The sequence below is a fragment of the Hyperoodon ampullatus genome (genome assembly GCF_949752795.1).
Source record: "Hyperoodon ampullatus genome assembly, chromosome: 15".
NCBI classification, from domain to species: domain Eukaryota; kingdom Metazoa; phylum Chordata; class Mammalia; order Artiodactyla; family Ziphiidae; genus Hyperoodon; species Hyperoodon ampullatus.
Genome location: NC_136928.1, coordinates 65,965,787 through 65,984,789, shown reverse-complemented (window position 1 = coordinate 65,984,789; position 19,003 = coordinate 65,965,787). Strand labels below are relative to the sequence as shown.

Genomic DNA, 19,003 nt, shown 5'->3' with positions numbered 1-19,003 from the left:
TGTGAAATGACTTAATGTGCTGAAAGAAGTTGGCTTGGTATGCTTTTCAGTGGATGGGAAATGGGATACTCATCTTTAAATAGGAAATAACATGTATGGTATAGTCACATTCATGAGAATAGATCTATGATCTCAACCTGGGAGTCCCATCTTGTTCCCTTCCAACTAGACTGTGTGACTGCCTCCTGGCAAATTTAACAGTTTTTATATCCATTTTCTTTCTCACTTTGTTTTTCTTATTGAATAATTACATGTAATTTTTGTATTCTTTTCCTTCTTCTATGATGTACTTAGTATAATTCTTTTCTTATTATTTATGATTTTATAACATTTAACGTATAATGCTTTTCAGTTTATAAAGTACCTTCAATTAAATGTTGTTTCATTTGATCCTAATAAGTATTTGGTCAGGTGAGCTGGCAAAGAATAACTACAGATGGTCCCCGACTTACAGTGGTTCAGCTTATGATTTTTTGACTTTATGGTGGTGCAAAAGTGATAAGAATTCAGTAGAAACTGTATTTCACATTTTGAATTTTGATCATTCCCTGAGCTAGCGACGTGCAGTACAGTATTCCCTCGAGACGCTGCGCAGGGCAGCAGCAGCTCCCAGTCAGCCGCGTGGTCACGAGGGTGAACAGCCAATACATTTACGACCCTTCTGTACCAATACAAGCATTCTGTTTTTCACTTGAAGTGCAGCATTCAGTAAATTACATGAGACATTCAACACTTTTGTAAAATAGGCTTTGTGTTAGATGACTTTGCCCAACTGTAGACTCATGAAAGTGTTCTGAGCACATTTAAGGTAGGCGAGGCTAAGTGATGAGGTTCAGTAGATTAGGTGTATTAAATACATTTTCAGCTTAAGATGGATTTATTGGGACGTAACCCCACTGTAAGTTGAGGAGGATCTGTACAAATAGTTACTGAGCATTTAGTAAGAGGTGGGCTCTGTACCATGTACTTCATAAATCTCCCCCAGGCCCAGTGAGGTATAAGGTAATATGATTATTCCTATTTTGCAGGTGAAGAAAAGTTACAAGAGATACAGTAGCTTTGCTAAAGTCCTATAGCTACTGTAGGGGACGAAAAACTTGTCCTGTCTATGAATTAAACTGACAACAGATAGATGAACAGGAGAAAAATCACACACACTTATTAAATGTTAATTTTACATGCACGGGGGCATCACAGAAAGCAGTGAACGCCCAAAGTAGTGGTGAGATTGGAGAGTTTATAGACCATCCCAATAGGGGAAAGGGAGGGGGAGAACGGCCACTTGTGGGGGAGCAGATGATGTTAGAAAGATTAGTGAGCCCTTAGGAAAATGGATGGGGATATGATGGTCTGTGACAGTGTCTGTCTGGGTGTGGTGTTAACTCCTCACGTTCTCTCCTGTGATGAGAGTCGGTCTTCTCCGCTTGATGAAACTCCCGGGAAGCGGATTTATGACAATTCAGTTCTTTTTTGGGAAGATCTGTTTTAGGCAGATAAGGGGAGTTCAGAGAAAGCCTCTTCCTGCATTTGTTGATTCTCAAATATCTTTAGCTCAAAATAGGCCTTGCACCAGAGTGGCATGTTTTGGGTGGGGTATTTTGATCTCGCACAGTAGTTAATGGTGGAGCTGGACTCAGCCCAGGTTTGTTATTTTGCTGTTTTTTTTTTCCTAAGCCCTTGCTTTTAGGCAGTTTGCTGGGTTTTTTTGGTAGTCATTTTATAATGAAGGAAAAGAGGTAGTAGCTAGTGGCACTTACACGTGCTGGCACTGTTTTAAGTACTCTGTATGTATTGTTTACTGCTCTGCAGCAACCCTGTGTGTCAGGTACTGCACTTATCCCTATTTCACAGGTGGGGAAAGTAAGGCACAGAGAGGTTAAGTGAGTTGTGCAGTTGTACACAGCTCCCAAGTGGAGATTTGAGCCCAGATAGTCTAGTATCAGAATGTGTACTCTTAACCATTACCCTATAATGGTTAAAAGAGGCCCAGTGACTTTCTTTAGGACCTATATCTTATAAATGATTGATTTGGGAATAAGATCCATACTGAGTCACCAGTCAGTCTTCTGGGTTCTCATATTACTTTGAACAAATCTTCATTAACACATTGCTACAGTCTCTCATAAGTTTTATTTGTCTCCTAGTCATGAGGACTGGGGTTCTCCGTTTCATGTTTGCTTACCCAAGGAACACAGTTTGGCATGTTGTATGCACAGTAAATATTGATCAAATTTTGTTCAGTGCTTTTTATGCTGTAACAGCTTTCTTCTCTGTTATATTGTGAAGCCTCTTTCTCCTGGTTTTATCTTCTTTTTCTTGCTTTGTTTATGGAACACACATTTTTTACTTTTTTTTGCCATCTATTTGGTCTTCTTTAAGGTGATTCATTTAAAAGCAGCTCCCTCATCTTAGAAGAAGCAGGGCTCTCTCTCTAAATGAACTGCTGTCTCTATCCAGCTGTCTTCCTGTCATCTTCTGATTGTCTCATTCATCATCATCAAATACTATTAAGTGTCTTTTAGCACTTTGTGCTGTGCTAGGCGTTCTATAAGTAAATAAAACAGACATGGTGCCTGATTTTGAGGAGTTTCTAATTTAAACCAGCTTTGGAGCTCTTTAAAGATAACACTGATATTCAAGAAGTAAGAATTTTAAACTAGGGACTCCTGAGAGAACAGTCAATCACATAGTGACCAATCACAACCTCACCTTGCATTGCACTCCTGCCCAGATTGTAGCTGGCCTTTAAAAATTTTTTTTATTTTAATAGTTCCATTAAAAAATGTGCCTCCTGGGCTTCCCTGGTGGTGCAGTGGTTGGGAGTCTGCCTGCCGATGCAGGGGATGTGGGTTCGTGCCCCGGTCCGGGAGGATCCCGCGTGCCACAGAGCGGCTGGGCCCGTGAGCCATGGCCGCTGGGCCTGTGTGTCCGGAGCCTGTGCTCCGCAGTGGGAGAGGCCACGACAATGAGAGGCCCGTGTACCGCCAAAAAAAAAAAAAAAAAAAAAAAAAAAAAATGTGCCTCCTGTCCCAGAACGCACATGGTACTTTGCTCTGCTTGAATGGCTTTCTACTATCACCCAAGTATCATCTAGTTAATGCTTTTTCTTCTATTAACTTATGTATCAACCAATATTACTTTAGAGAAATTCTAAGACACTGACTGGATCTAATCTTTCTCTCTCTCTCTCTGTCTATTTTTTGCTCAAGTGGTTTTTATCGGCATAGCATTAATTTTCTTATTCTCAGTTCATACCATTCCATACTTATTACTAATGAACTGATCACTTTTAGAATTAAGTTCTCAGCTCTCCATCACAGCTTAATTCAAGTATCTGTCCTCTTCATCATATTCTTTGCATGCATTAGTCTCTCATTGATTGCTGTATATTGTATATCTTGTGAAAATGACGCATGTGAATTGCAAGATGAAATTGCAAATATTGTAAGAGTTGCAGGATTTCTTTATGGTAACAAAGTGTGCTGATGCAAGTGATTGCTAGAATAAAGACTGCAGATTTAGGTCAGTAAACAATTGGAAGAAAATAAGACTGTTATAGGATTGGCTTTTTAAAAATAAGAATGATTTGTGTATCAAAGAAATAGACCTATCGGGAACGTGACCTTTATGATTGTGCTTAGAGTCAAGTATAAAATAAAACATGTTGAATCGTATTAGTCAGTTTTATCAGAAAAATCACATATATGCACAAACCCAGCTGATGTTTTTTCAATGTAAAAATGTGGTGTTTTTACAGTTATAACCTAACATTTGTTAAATTCAACATAAAATAAATTTTTCACATTTTTTTAGTTTCATCTTTGAAAATAAAGCTCCAAAGAAGCAAAGTCAGGCCCCTATTTGAAATGAATTCACCTGAAGTTGACTTTCTATGTACTTACTATGCTTATGTAACAAGGACCTCTTCTGTCTGATTATTGCCTGTCTGTGGTGCTAGATTGAAGTTCATCCCTGGCTCATGATAGATGCTTAGTAAATTCTTGTCGAAATGAGTGAAATAAGAAATAACCATTGGTGTGAAACCCTCAGTTAAGCACCAGTCTTAAATCTGAAGACCAGCTACTTCTAATGAGGTTTGCATTACTTGTTTTATTCACAGAGTAACAGAGTCCCTGGATACTCTTTCAGAAATTTCTTCAAATAAACAGAATCATTCTTACCCTGGTAAGATTACACTGTTTTACGTTCTTAATAATTATTTCTTTGCTTTTATTCATTGAAAAAAATTTTTTGTAAAGTATATATGTATACAAAACAGTATATGAAATATATTTGTGTAGTTCCTGTAATCATAAACAACATCTATTACCCACCCCATAGCCAAAGATGATGATTACCTGTATGTCCTATAGAAACCCCTGAGTATCCCCTGAGTCTCATCTGCCTCCCTTTTCATATACTCTGTCTTCAAGTTATGCATCTTGAATTTTATGTTAATTATTCCCTTGATTTTCTTTATGTCTATCCCCCATAGATAGATATGTCAATAAATAATATATGTTTAGTTTTTTTTAACATCTTTATTGGAGTATAATTGCTTTACATTGTTGTGATAGTTGCTGCTGTATAACAAAATGAATCAGCTATACATATACGTATATCCCCATATCCCCTCCCTCTTGCGTCTCCCTCCCACCCTCCCTATCCCACCCTTGTAGGTTGTCACAAAGCAGGAGTTGATCTCCCTGTGCTTTGCGGCTGCTTCCCACTAGCTATCTGTTTTACATTTGGTAGTGTATATATGTCAATGCCACTCTCTCACTTCGTCCCAGCTTACCCTTACCCCTCCCCGTGTCCTCAAGTTTAGTTTTGATTGTTGTTTGCTATGCTATTTAGTGTTCCATTAAAATGCATTATTCATTCTATATTTGATGGATATTTGGGTTATATCCTGTTTTTAACTATTAGAAACTATGCCATTGTGCACAGTTGCAAAAGTTTCTCCAGGATTGCCAGGCATGGGATATCCATATCTTCAGTCTTCCTGGGTATGCCAAACTGTTCACATGGGCAGTGGATGAGAGTCTCTGTCACTCCTCACCTCACCAACAGTAGTCTTGTTTGCCCATCTGATGGGTGTAAATGGTAATCTCCTTGTGGTTTTAATTTGCATTTTTCAGATTACAGATGAGGTTGGGCCTGTTTCCATGTTTATGGACCACATACATTTCCTCTTCTATGATGTGCCTATTCACGTCTACTGCCCATTTTTCTTTTGGTTGGTTTGTTCTTATCTTATTAATTTGTAGGTTTCTTTATATATTTTGGACACTAATATTTCGTCAGTTTTGTTTGTTGCAAATATCTTTCCCAGTTTTTGACTTGTCTTTTGCCACCCCCTCCCCTTCCTTTTTTGGCATCTTTTGATGAGCAGAAGTTTTTAATTTTTAAGCAGTCAAAATAGCAAACCCTTATGCTTTTGCATGTTTTGTGACTTGTCTTTTCATTGTCTTAACAGTGTCTGTCACAGAGTGGAAGTTTTTAATTTTAATGAAGTCCAAGTTATCAATTTTTTCTTTCATGACTTGTGCTTTTGGTGTTGTATCAAAAGTGTCACCACCAAACCCAAGGGTACCGTGATTTTCTCCTGTTATCTCCTAGAAGTTCTGTGGTTTTGTGTTTTACATTTATATCTATGATTCATTGAGTTATTTCTTGTGAAAGGTGTAAGTTGATGTCTAGATTCATTATTTTGCATGTGAATGTTTAGTCGTTCCACCATATTTGTTGAAAAGGCTATCCTTTCTCCATTGAATTGCCTTTGTTCTTTTGTCAAAGATCAGTTGACTGTGTTAGTGTAGGTCTATTTCTGGGCTCTCTATTCTGTTCTGTTGATCTATTTGTCTTTTTCTTTTGCTAATACCACACTGTCTTGATTACTGCAGCCGTGTAGAAATTCTTCAAGTTTAGTAGTGGACTTTGATCTTCTCCTTCAATGTAGTGCTGGTTATTCTGGGCTTTTTGCCTTTCTATATAAACTTTACAATGTGTTTATTGATGTCTACAAAATAATTTGCTGTATTTTGATTGGGATTACATTGAATGTATAGATGAAATTAGGAAGAACTGATGTCTTAACAGTATTGAATTTTCCTATCCATGGGCATGGAATGCTTGTCCATTTATTTAGATCTTTGATTTCTTCCATCAGAGCTTTATAATTTTCCTAATATAGATTCTATACATGTTTTATTAGATTTATACCTACCTGTTTCTTTTTTTTTTGGTGTTAATGTAAGTGTTATTGCTTTATAGTAATTCTTTTTACCTTGTATCAGCCTTCCTGTGGTTAAGTACTTGCCTAAAAAATCTTTTTCTAGCCATTGCCTTAATCTTTCTATGTTCTCATGTTTTTGGAATATCTTCTATTTTTTTTTTTTTTTTTTTTGTGGTATGCGAGCCTCTCGCTGTTGTGGCCTCTCCTGTTGCTGAGCAGAGGCTTCAGACGCGCAGGCTCAGCGGCCATGGCTCATGGACCTAGCCGCTCCGCGGCATGTGGGATCTTCCTAGACCGGGACACGAACCCGTGTCCCCTGCATCGGCAGGAGGACTCTTAACCACTGTGCCACCAGGGAAGCCCCTGGAATATCTTCTAAATAGAATATAACTGGATTTTACTTTTTTTAGAAAAAGACAACCTTTGTCTTTTAATCTGAGTTTCACCTATTTGCGTTCATTGTAATTAGTAGTATATTTGGATTTATTTATGTTATTTATTTGTTTTCTAATTTTTCAACTTTTTTGTACTTAAATGTTTTTCTTTTTTGACTTCATTCTGGTTATATTGCTACCCCCTCTTTTTTCCATTTAATTTTCTACTTGTATAAAAATTACATTCTATGAATATGCTTCTTAGTAATTACTCTAGGTACTTTGACATACATACTTAACAAAGCCTAAAGTTAATCATTATGTTTACTCTCTCTCAAATAATAGGAAATCCTTAGAAACTGAGTTTCTATTTTGTTGCCCTCACAAATTTCACATTATTATAATAGTTTTTATATAATTGATATTTATTTAATTTGCTCATGCATATCAATATTTACCGATATCTTTAGTCATTAATCCTCAGAACTTACACTTGAAATCATTTTGTTTCTACCTCATCTATATTCTTAAATTTTTTTTAGAAAGGGTCTATTGGTAGGAAACTCAGTTTTTGTCTGTCTTTTCTAATGATAATTTTACTGAGTAAAAGTAAAAATTGATGCAATTTTTATTATAGTTTGAAAGCTGTTTTCTCCCTGTACATTGACAATATAATTCTTCTGCTTTCTGTCTTCTGTCAAATTTTTGAGAAATCACCTATCAGTCTGTCTAATCCATACCATTGTAGGTGGTTTATCTTTGCTTTTTGACTGCTTTTAAAGGTCTTCTCTAGTTCCTTTATGTTGTACAGTTTTGCTATGATTATGTCTAGGTGGAGGTTTCCCTTTGTTTATTCTGTTTGGCATCTTGGGTCTTCCTGGATCTCGGAATTAGTATCTTTGATTAATTCTGTAAAATTCTTGCCCACATACTGAAAATATTTCTTCCTTCATGCTCTTTATTATTTCCTTCCAAAACTCTGATGAGTAGTATAGTCCACTTTTTCACTTTCCCATGCCTCGTTCATATTTTTCACAACTTTGTCTCTCCGGACTGCATTCTGGATATCTTCAGAGTTATCTTTCTGTTTCTTGATTCTTTCTTCTGCTATGTTTATTCTACTGCCTAATTCAGCTGCAAAGTTTTTTAATTATAAATTTTTCATTTTTTTTCTTTTTGCAAGTCTGTTTGGTTGTTACTTATTGTCACTTATTCTTTCCCTACATTTTCAAGTTTTTCTTTTATGCTATTAAACATTTTAAATATTGTTACTTTTTATGTTTAATAATTCAGTATCTGAAGTCTTTGTGAGTCTGATTCTGCCATCTGTTTCTGTTGAGCCTAACTTGTGGCACCTTCTTTCCTTGTGAATTTTGTAATTTATTGTTGTGAAATGCTTATTTTACTTAGAATTTAATGTATGGGAATTCTTTTAAGCCTGGGTTGATGCCTCTTGAGAAGATTATACGGGCATATCTTGTTTTATTGTGCTTTGCTTTTTTTTGCTTCTCAAATACTACATTTTTTACAAATTGAAGGTTTGTGGCAACCCTTCATTGAGCAAGTCTGTTGGCGCCATTTTTCCAACAGCATTTGCTCACTTTATGTCTCTGGGTCACATTTCGGTAATTCTCACAATATTTCAAACTTTTCCGTTATTATTATATTTGTTATGGTGTATCTGTGATCGGTAATCTTTTATGTTAGTATTGTAATTGTTTTGGGGCGCTATGAACCGCATCCATATAAAATGACAGAGTTAAGATAAATGTGTATGTTCTGACTGCTCCACCAACTGGCTATTACTCCATCTCTTTCCCTCTCCTCCTCCCTGAAACTCAAAAATATTGAAAGTAGGCCAATTAATAACCCTACAGTGGCCTCTGAGTGAAAGGAAAAGTTGCATGTCTCTCACTTTAAATCAAAAGCTAGAAATGATTAAGCTTAGTGAGGAAGGCATGTCAAAAGCAGAGATAGGTCCAAAGCTAGCCTCTTGTACCAAACAGTTAGCCATGTGTGACTACAAAGGAAAAGTTCTTGAAGGAAATCAAAAGTGCCACTCTGGTGAATGCACAAATGGTAAGAAACAGCCTTATTGCTGATACAGAGAGAGTTTTAATCGTCTGGACAGAAGATCAAACCAGCCACATAATTCCCTGAAGCCAAAGCCTAATCCAGAGCAAGGCCCTAACTTTCTTCAATGCTATGAAGGCTGAGAGAGGTGAGAAAGCTGCAGAAGAAAAGGGTTGAAGCTAGCAGAGGTTTGTTTATGATATATAAGGAAAGAAGCCATCTCCATAGCCTCAAAGTGCAGGGTGAAGTAGCAAGTGCTGATGTAGAAACTGCAGCATGTTATCCAGAAGATCTAGCTAAGATCATTAATGAAGGTGGCACCACTACACAATGGGTTTTCAGTGTAGATGATACAGCCTTCTACTAGAAGAAGATGCCTTCTAGGACTCTCATTGCTAGAGAAGGGAAGTCAGTGTGAGGCTTCAAAGGAGAAGCTGACCTTCTTGTTAGTGGCTAATGCAGCTGGTAACTTTAAGTTGAAGCCAGTGCTCATTTACCATTCTGAAAATCCTAGGGCCCTTAATAATTATGTTACATTGGGACTTCTCTGGTGGTGCAGTGGTTGAGAATCCACCTGCCAATGCAGGGGACATGGGTTCTAGCCCTGGTCCGGGAAGATCCCACATGCCGCGGAGCTACTAAGCCCATGGGCCACAACTACTGAGCCTGCGCTCTAGAGCCCGAGAGCCACAAGTACTGAGCCCACGTGCCACAACTACTGAAGCCCGTGTGCCTAGAGCCCGTGCTGCGCAAAAAGAGAAGCCACCGCAATGAGAAGCTCGCACGCCGCAACTAGAGAAAAACCACATGCAGCAACAAAGACCCAACAGCCAAAAATAAATTTAAAAAATAATAAATAAATGTATTTTAAAAAAGAATTATGTTATATCTACTCTGCCAGCGCTCTGTAAATGGAACAATAAAGCCTAGAGGACAGCACATATATTTACAACATGGCTTACCGAATAGTTTAAGCTCACTGTTGAGACCTACTGCTCAGAAAAAAAAAAAAGATTCTTATCAAAATATTACCATTGACAATGCACCTGGTCACCCAAGATCTCTGATGGAGATGTACAATGAGATTAATGTTGTTTACATGCCTGCTAACACAACATCCATTCTGCAGCCTATGGGTCAAGCAGTAATTTTGAAACTTCCAACTCTTAGTATTTAAGAAATACTTTTCGTAAGGCTATGGCTGCTATAGACAATGATTCTTCTGATGGATCTGGGCAAAGTTCATTGAAAACCTTCTGAAAAGGATTCACCATTCTAGGTGCCGTTAAGAATATTCGTGATTCATGGGAAGAGGTCAAAATATCAACGTTAATGGGAGTTTGGAAGATGTTGATTCCAACCCTCATGGACGACTCTGAGGGGTTCACGACTTCGGTGGAGGAAGTACCTGCAGATGTGGTAGAAATAGCAAGACAGCTAGAATTAGAAATGGAGCCTGAAGGGGTGGCTGAATTGCTGCAATCTCATCATAAAACTTGAACAGATGAGGTATTGCTTCTCATGGATGAACGAGGAAAGTGGTTTCTTGAGATGAAATCTACTCCTGGTGAAGATGCTGTGAAGATTGTTGAAATGACGATAAAGGATTTAGAGCATTACATAAACTTAGTTGATACAGCAGCAGCAGGCTTTGAGAGGATTGACTCCAATTTTGAAAGAAGTTCTACCGTGGGTAAAATGCTATCAAACAGCATCGCATGCTACATCGAGAAATCATTTGTGAAAGAAAGAGTCAGTTGATGTGGCACACTTCACTGTTGTCATGTTTTAAGAAATTGCCACAGACACCCCAGTTTTTAGCAAGCACCACCCTGATCAGTCAGGACCCTCACCAGCAAAAAGATGGTGACACCGAAAGCTCAGATGATGGATAGCAGTTTTTAGCAATAACGTATTTTAAAATTAAGGTATGTGCATTTTTTTTGTACATAATGCTACTGCACAGTTAATAGACTACAGTATAGTGTAAACAACTAGATGCACTGGGAAACAAAAAATTTGTGACTCGTTTTGTTGAGATATTTGCTTCATTGTGGTGGCCTGGAACCGACCCTGCGGTCTCTCTGAGGTGTGCCTGTGTTTACTTCTGCCAGTTGCCTAGAGGTGCTGCCAACTTTAGTTTATGTTCTCTGCAATGTTGTTGTTGTTGTTGTTATATTACACAGATAAAATGAATTTGGCTAACGATCATAAATTTTGAGGGGAGAAAATTTTGCTTTCTGCACAGTGGAGTTGACACAAGCTGCTTTCCTTTGTGTTCACCTGAGTGGTGCTTCATTTTGTTTCTCATTTAACTTTACACTGAAGATGAGCTGCTCGGGACCCTCACTTCTGTTAGGACCCCATCTTGGTAGGCCCCAGCTTCTCTGGAGGGCAGTGTAGTCCTGGGGTACAAGGTGGTTAGATTGCTTTGGGGGAAATGGGCCATGGTTTCTCTTTTTGGTTTTTGGCCTCTTTGGAATTGTGCCACTTGTATGAGGTCAACAGTATTTTTTTTTTTTTAATTATAGTTGTTTTAAATTATAGTTGCTTCATTCAAGAAATTCACTCAGCACATCTGGTGTGCCATAACCACCAGAACTGGAAATCCCATTCTTTTTTAAAAACATCTTTTAAAAAATTTACCTTTAGTGAAGTCTTCTTCTTTTTTTTTTTAATAACTCTGTCATTTGGGGATGCCAACAATCATAAGCTCTGAAATTCATTGTTCAGAATTTTATAAATGGGGTCTATTTAGTGATAGTGTTTTTTAAACCATTTTTATCCTTTTATTTTTTTAATACGATTTATCAAGATTATAATATTTGAGAGTAAAAAGACTAAGCTTTATCAATGTATAATTCAATTTCATTTGGTTTTCAGGAAAGTTTATAATAAAAACCTCCAAAAGTAATGTCATGATCTTAACTTATTCATGTAGTGCATAGTTTGATGAGCAAGGTAAGGTAACAATCATCAAGAAATCTAAACTCCTGTTACAATCTATATGCACTTATTTTCTTTGCTTTCTGTTTCCAAAGAAACACTTGGTAAAATAGAACATCTGTAGAAGAAATGATAAAAGATAACTTTTAACAAGGACTGTGAATTTGTGATTTATTTTTCCTCATCTGACCTTAACTTTCATATTTAGGTTTTAGGAGAAGTTTCAGTACAACTTCTGCTTCTTCCCAGAAAGAGATTAACAGAAGAAATGCTTTTGCCAAGTGAGTATTAAGAATATTTAGAAAAACACCTTTCAAGATGAACATGACAGGATTCTGTGAAGAAATAAAAGTGGGATTTTGTATCTTTTACATTGCGTGGTAGAATTTTAACACTTAGGAGAAAAGGTGTGATGAGTGTGTTAGTGAGAAGAGTTCTTCCTCCTCTGCAAGCTCAATTAAAAATGTCACCAGTGACTAAAAGTAGTATACGGAATATATTTTCAAAGAGGTTTAGTACTGTTAATAAAAGTTGGAGGAATTTACATTCTGTGTTATCATTGAATAGAGTGGACTGATTTTAAACTCTGTTTACTTGATTAGTCAGAGAATTGATTTAATATTTTGGGAAGTCCATAAAAGAATTGTCAGGCCTATTTGCATAAGGTAATCTTATTATTATTTTAACAAATACTCCTACTTCCTCTTGTAGAATATACTGCTCCCTTTTTCGTTGTTGTTGTTCCTTTGTAGAGAGAGTCTCCTTTTCTCTTTTTCATTTATATTGCTATTTATAGACCTCAGACCCAGTTTACTCCCCCTAATAGTTTTCTGAGAGGTTTAGGAACTTTTTAACTTTTTGAGGAATATGAGGCTCTTCTAGGCTGATTAGGTTAAGGAGGTGTTTTTTTTGTTTGTTTGTTTTTTAAATTTTAAATCCTTCCAATTAATCTATGAACAATGCCCTGGGGGAAAAACGTCTAGCTCAGTAGGGAAGTGCACTAGTTGTGGGGCCCTAGAAGCCACTAGGAGTCATAGCCCATGCAAGAGAACTTGACGATCACATGAGCAACAGGCAGGTAGTTTATATAATAATCTGGCATGAAGTTATTGGAAGGCCTCGCAAAGATCTGAGATTTCACTTGAGAACCCTGATGGGTCCTGAGGCACTGTTAGGTACTGTTTAGCAGAGTTGGGTGGGTTTTGTTTTGTTTTTCCCCTTCCTCAAAACCTCTATCAATTCTGAGATTTTAAAATTGGTCTCCTCACTTGAGTAGCTGAAAGAGTTTAAGGGCAATAACTTTATGCTCCAGTTTATTGAAGATATTCAAGAGTTCTTAGGCAGAATGGAGGAAATTACTAAGAAGAGGCAAGCAGGATATAAAGGATTTTGAAGGGGGAAAGGTATCAAAATCAGTGTCAAGATGTTGGTGAGTGGAAAAACATGATACAAAGAAGCAAGGGAAGGAGAGAGAAATCTGAACCGTGGGAATCATACAGCAGGTATGGATATGTACAAGATAATCTGTTGACATGAGAAAATATCAGTACTTCTGTTGGTTTGCTTTGAAAATAAAAATAAATGAAGCTTTACTGATACTTCTGCAGATTGACTCTAATACCTGTTTAAAAATATATATTCTTATTGAGGATATATAATCAATTTAAAACTTACTTAGCTTTTACTTAAACAACATGTAACCAGATGTTTGGTGATCAGTGTTATAAGAAACAAAAGAAAGACATTAGGTGTTTAGACTTTAGGTCCTAGGAAACCTGTCCCTGATCTCAGGGGTAAGAAACATTGTAGTGATTGGATGACCTTCTGCTGAAGCGACAAAGTTGATTGTATATTGTGCTGTTTTTAATCTGGAAGCATGATGTATTCTGAAGAATGTAGGTTAAAAAAATGAGTTTATTGACATTTATCAAACCCTGTGCCATTTTCTTGTCTATTCATATGGAAATAAAAGATACTTCCAGAAGAAACCTGGAAAATATAGTCAGAGATGATGAAAATCCCTGCGTAAGAAACTGGAAGGAATTGGGGCAAAGGGCACGTTTGCAAAAGAGGGCTGAGGAAAGGGAAGCAGCAGCCGGCTGCGCCGTTTTTGAGAAAGAGCAGATGTGCTTCTCCAGTTGGCTTATTGAGGTGGTGGTGATGAACACCTTCATTCAGAGGAAAAAACTGATGGAGGGGGTGTTGGAAGCAATTCTTCTGTCTTCAGAATTCTTAGTATATCTAATACCAAGCATGGGGGTAATAAACACAGGGAGCTTGAGATGTTAGCATAGGTGTCACTGCCACCTGGTAGGCACAGGCGTCCTCTCTCCCACCGTCTGCATGCAGCCTGGGATCTGTAGCTCACCTGTCGCTACATCTCATCTCCATCATTACCAACTTAGCTTCTCCCCGCGTTTTCAGAGTGCATCTCCTGAGAGTCTCCATTGGGTCTTCTCTGTGGAACCCAGCCTGTCCACATGATGTATTTGGCCAGCTCAAATCTGTATGTCTTTGGGTAGAACTCATATAACCCAGTTGGCTGAAGGTTCCATCATTTCACGTCACATGTTCTCATTTTCTGCCTGTCCCTTAAAGCTTTTGAATTCTCAGGTGCGGAATGAAGTCCAGATTCATTGGCATAGCATGTACAGGCCTGCCTGTTTCTCTGGACTTATGTCTCGTGGTAAAATCCTCACAAGTGACAATTTGCTAAACTCTCTGCGCTGTTCAAAAAAATGTTTTTTAAGTTATACGTAATATATTTTGCTCCCATGACTATGTCTGCTTCCCTTTTCTGTCTGCTCACCTGTCAGATTTGTTCGGGTGTCACTTCCTCACTGAAGTGTCTTCCCTGGGACCTTGAGTGAGGATAGAGTTCTCCCTCTTTTGTGCCCCTTCTGCTTTGTACACGTCTTTATTGCAGCATCTGTAACATTTTACAGATTACTGTGCACAAGTTCCTGGAACCTAGCTCTGGACCTGCCATTTCATAGGTGATCCGTTAATGTTTTTGAATGAGTAAGCAACGCTCTCAAGTGTAGTGTAATTTATAAATTTCTCACTTCCCTGGGCTTTCAGAGCTTTGACGTAACTTGAATCAAATCATTCTTATTGGAATGTTAAATCTTTACCCAAACTATTAAGTTTTGGCTTGGATATCGAGTTCATTTATTACTTATTTCTTTAAAAATTTTTTGATTATGAAAGTAGATTGGACAAAATTTGAAAAAATTACAATAAATTAAATGCAAATAAAGATCATCTGTAATTTTATCACCTAGATGAGATGATCACTGTTAGCATTTTGTCATATACTTCTCCAACTTTTTTCTAACGCATATATCTGAATTTTTAAGCAAAGTTGGACAAATCATACTCTATATACTCTTTGAAAGATTTTCCCTTTAATATATCTCATAATAATAATGATTTTATTATTTAATAATTTTACTCAGTGTGACTTTTGCAGTGTTTTTAAAGACTGTGCTGTGCTGTGATATGAAACATTGTTATGGCATGATAATATGTGAAAAAAAACATATTAACTAATAGTAGGTGCCATACTTTTTAAATGCATGTCCGTCTCCCTCCCTCCCCACCCATGCATGTCTGTGTGTGTTCAGATGAATAGCTTTATTTTTTCCAAGTTCTTTCTTTTTTTTTAATTTTGCATTTAACTCTTTAATCTCTTGGGGATTTTTAAAATATGTAGTGTGTGGTAAGAATCATATTCTTTTCCAAATAAATGACCAGGTTTTACAGCATTACTAATTAGAATGTTCACTCCTTTCCCACTGATTTGAAGTTTTACTTCTTGTCACATATGAAATAATTGCATGTATTTTTCTAAAATACCTTCTCTGTGTCATTTAAAAGTACATTCTTATGCCAGGGCCACATTGTTTTTTTTTTTTAAATTTATTTCTTGGCTGTGTTGGGTCTTTGTTGCTGCATGCAGGCTTTCTCTAGTTGTGGCGAGCGGAGGCTACTCTTTGTTGTGGGGGACGGGCTTCTCTTTGCGGTGGCTTCTCTTGTTGAGGAGCATGAGCTCTAGGCATACGGGCTTCAGTAGTTGTGGCACATAGGTTCAGTAGTTGTGGCTCACGGGTTCTAGAGCGCAGGCTCAGTAGTTGTGGTGCACGGGCTTAGTTGCTCCATGGCATGTGGGATCTTCCTGGACCAAGGATCAAACCTGTGTCCCCTGCATTGACAGGCAGATTCTTAACCACTGCGCCACCAGGGAAGTCCCCACATTGTTTTAATTATTGTAATTTTATAATTTAACATAATGGCAATGTAAATTTTGCCATATTATTATTTTTCAACTTTTTCTTAATTATTAATACCCATTGTGGTTGTGAGCAAGAGCCTGGCCTTTGTGCTTGACAACCTTGGATCTGAATCCCAAATCTCCTCTTTACCATCTCTCTGACCTTAGGCAAATAGCTTGATTTTTTCTTAGCCTCAAATTCCTCACTGGTTTGGGTGAGGTTGGATGAGATAATATATGTGAAGTGTTTGGCACATAGTAAGTGCTCAGGAGATGATAGATACTGTCATTATGTGAAACTCGAGTAATTTCATCAGGTTGCAAAAAAAATATCATTTTGGGGAGGATTCATATATATATCTATGTTTGTGTCCAGGAACAAAGCTTTTTCATTTTTCTTTTGTATATTCTTCAGTAAAGATTTATACTTTTCTTACAGCTATTATGTATTTCTTTGTTAACTTTGTATTTGTGCATTTGACGTGGTAAATAATATTTTTTTCCATTACATTTTATAACTAGGATTTATCAGATGTGGCATAGGACAGGCTTGGGCCTCAGTTTTCCTACCCATAAAATTAGAGCGCTCTTCCTTTCTCCAGGGTTGTTAATAGGAAGAAATGAGACACGGTGTGTGAGAGTGTATTTAAAAATATGGAGAGTGGAATAAAATAGAAACCAAGCAGGACCCAGACTCTGCTCGCAGTCAGGCTCCGTGCAGTTTTGGTAACAGGTTCCGAGTTGTCTCTGCTGTGGGGCTGGGAGAAGGGTTTCTCCTGGAGGAGAGGTGGCGTGGATGGCGGGTTGAAGGCTCCACTGGTGATGGTTTCTGGATGACTGTCTTGGGAGGTCTCAGGTCATAGGACAAGCTCCTGGGCATGCTTCTGTTTTGGGCAGAGTTGGCTACTTCCCAGGGACAGTGGAGGAAGCCCTGGGCAGTATTGGCATGAGGCCTTGGACAGGTTCCACGTGTGGGTGCCCACTAGTTGTGTCATCAGGTCAGGCTGGTGGCGGGTGCTGGGAGGCAGTGCCTTGTAAGTAATGTTTTGTTGTAGAGAAAAGGCGGGGGGTGGGGATCCTGATCCAGGCAACTAAGATCCTTCCTAACGTTAGTGACAGGAAGAGTGGCAAACCCTTAAATGTAACTGGAGTTCATTCATAGAAGGTGTGTGTGTGTGCGTGTGCGTGTGTGTGTAGTTTCTAAAGTTGTGGATTAACAGTTTTTAAAAATGGTTTTCATATAAAGGAATATTTGAAAGGTGAGCGAAATGTAATTTTATTTACCACAGCCAAAACACTAGGTTCTTTTCTTTTTGCTTTGTTAAACAGGTATAGGTGTATTTTTTCTAATTGCTATTTTACCGAGGGCATGTGCATATATAAATTGCTAGTGAAATCTTAAATCCAGATTAGGGTAGTATTAAAATAGCCAGAAGAGAAAAATGTTTTAATGTTAAAAGTATATCCTAATATTGCTATTTAGAATAAAAAAGATCAAGTTGTGAACATAAAGTATGCCCTTTTGTGAATGACTCGTGAACCTAGCTATGGAAACGAATATGGTGAATTGCATCAGGTGGCTTTCGTGCTTAAGAGTTTCTCTCACGTTCCCTCTGCACAGGCCGAAGCCCGCTCTGCGCCGCAGCTGGAGCAGCAGCACCACGGCCGGCGGCCTGGAGGGGAGCGTGAGGCTGCACGAGGGCTCCCAGGTCCTCCTCACCAGCTCCAATGAGATGGGCACCGTTAGGTACCTGGGCCCCACTGACTTTGCCTCAGGGATCTGGCTTGGACTGGAGCTTCGAAGCGCCAAGGGCAAGAATGACGGGGCAGTGGGAGACAAACGCTACTTCACCTGCAGGCCAAACCACGGGGTCCTAGTGAGGCCCAGCAGAGTGACCTACCGGGGAATAAACGGGTCAAAGCTTGTGGATGAGAACTGTTGAGTTAAACTTCTACAGTATTAAATGAGCTCATACACACACACACACACAATGTAAAATAAAGAGTCCATGGCAAATAGTTTACTTTATTTAAAATTTGAAAATAGAGCTATCTTCATGAAAATCATTATAACAACTCAGAGAGACTCCTTTAAAAAGCTAGAAATATGAACTGTGGGAATCATGGTTCTCTTAAAACAATCTCAAAATAAGCCTTTTTTTTTTTTTTTTTTAAAGATTTAAAGCTTTAGACCCAAGAGAATTCTGAGACTTGGGAAAAAATGTGCCATTAAGTGACTGACTGATGTTGCTTACTCTGTCTCATTTTTGCACAGAATAGTGGATTCTCCATATGCCGTAACTGTGAAGGTTTTCACTAGCTTTGGTTAACATAAGACGTTCACATGACCTTTTTCTGTCAAGTATTTCCGGAGTTTTTGTTTCTTTCTGTACTAATAAGGACAGTAAGAGAATAATAGTTGCGTGACTAGGTATTTTTCCTGTCTTTGGGTCAAGTTATTTGCCCTTCCAGGAATGCCTCACCTACAGGTACATTAGGACTGTAGGTAAGGCATTCTTGGAAGGGGCTCTGGAGCTCAGCCTTTTGCCCGCTGCCAGGTTCTAAAGCCGCTCTTCCTCACGCGGGGTCACAAGCTAGCTGGTTACCAGAGCTACAACTAGAACCTGGGTCTCCTGACCTGTGGCTTGGGCTCTTTCTGCTGTACAAAGCATGTCATCTCAGATCTTTCTTCTGTGTTAGTGACTGCCTCATCTGGAGGAACCACAGAAACCCATGATAAGGTTTATAAATTCAAGTCACAATTAGAATTTTTTGCACATGCTTAATTAACTTCCTTATGGGACATATCTATAAAACATACACATATGAAGCACTTTTAAAATAAAACATGATGCACTTTCCTCTTTGTGGAGAATTGGCCATCATTTCCTCCAGGGATATGAAAAACATTAAAAAAATTATATTTATGACAAGAGAGCAAATTAAGATGTGTTAAGAATGTAGTAGCTATTCATTTAAATGTTTATGGTTTCTTGATTTTTTGTGTTATTATTCATAAAACTGGTGTTGCGTTTGCTGTTGTTGCTCTTTTTATATTTTCAATTGTTGCAGAATTCAGCCTGTTATAAAGCTGCAGAA

At 38.0% G+C, this 19,003-nt stretch overlaps 1 protein-coding gene across 1 annotated transcript in view; it reads left to right on the top strand.

Annotated features, from left to right (window-relative positions):
* Positions 1 to 17,847, top strand: part of CLIP4 (CAP-Gly domain containing linker protein family member 4) — a gene marked incomplete at its 3' end in the record, with an annotated part of 60,190 nt that extends 42,343 nt beyond the window's left edge. The window contains exons 14-16 of the mRNA XM_079721131.1: positions 4,121 to 4,185; positions 11,840 to 11,912; positions 17,526 to 17,847. Of these exons, the coding sequence (XP_079577257.1) occupies positions 4,121 to 4,185; positions 11,840 to 11,912; positions 17,526 to 17,847 (460 nt within the window). The remainder of the gene's footprint in view (positions 1 to 4,120; positions 4,186 to 11,839; positions 11,913 to 17,525) is intronic.
* Positions 17,848 to 19,003: the final 1,156 nt, after the last annotated feature.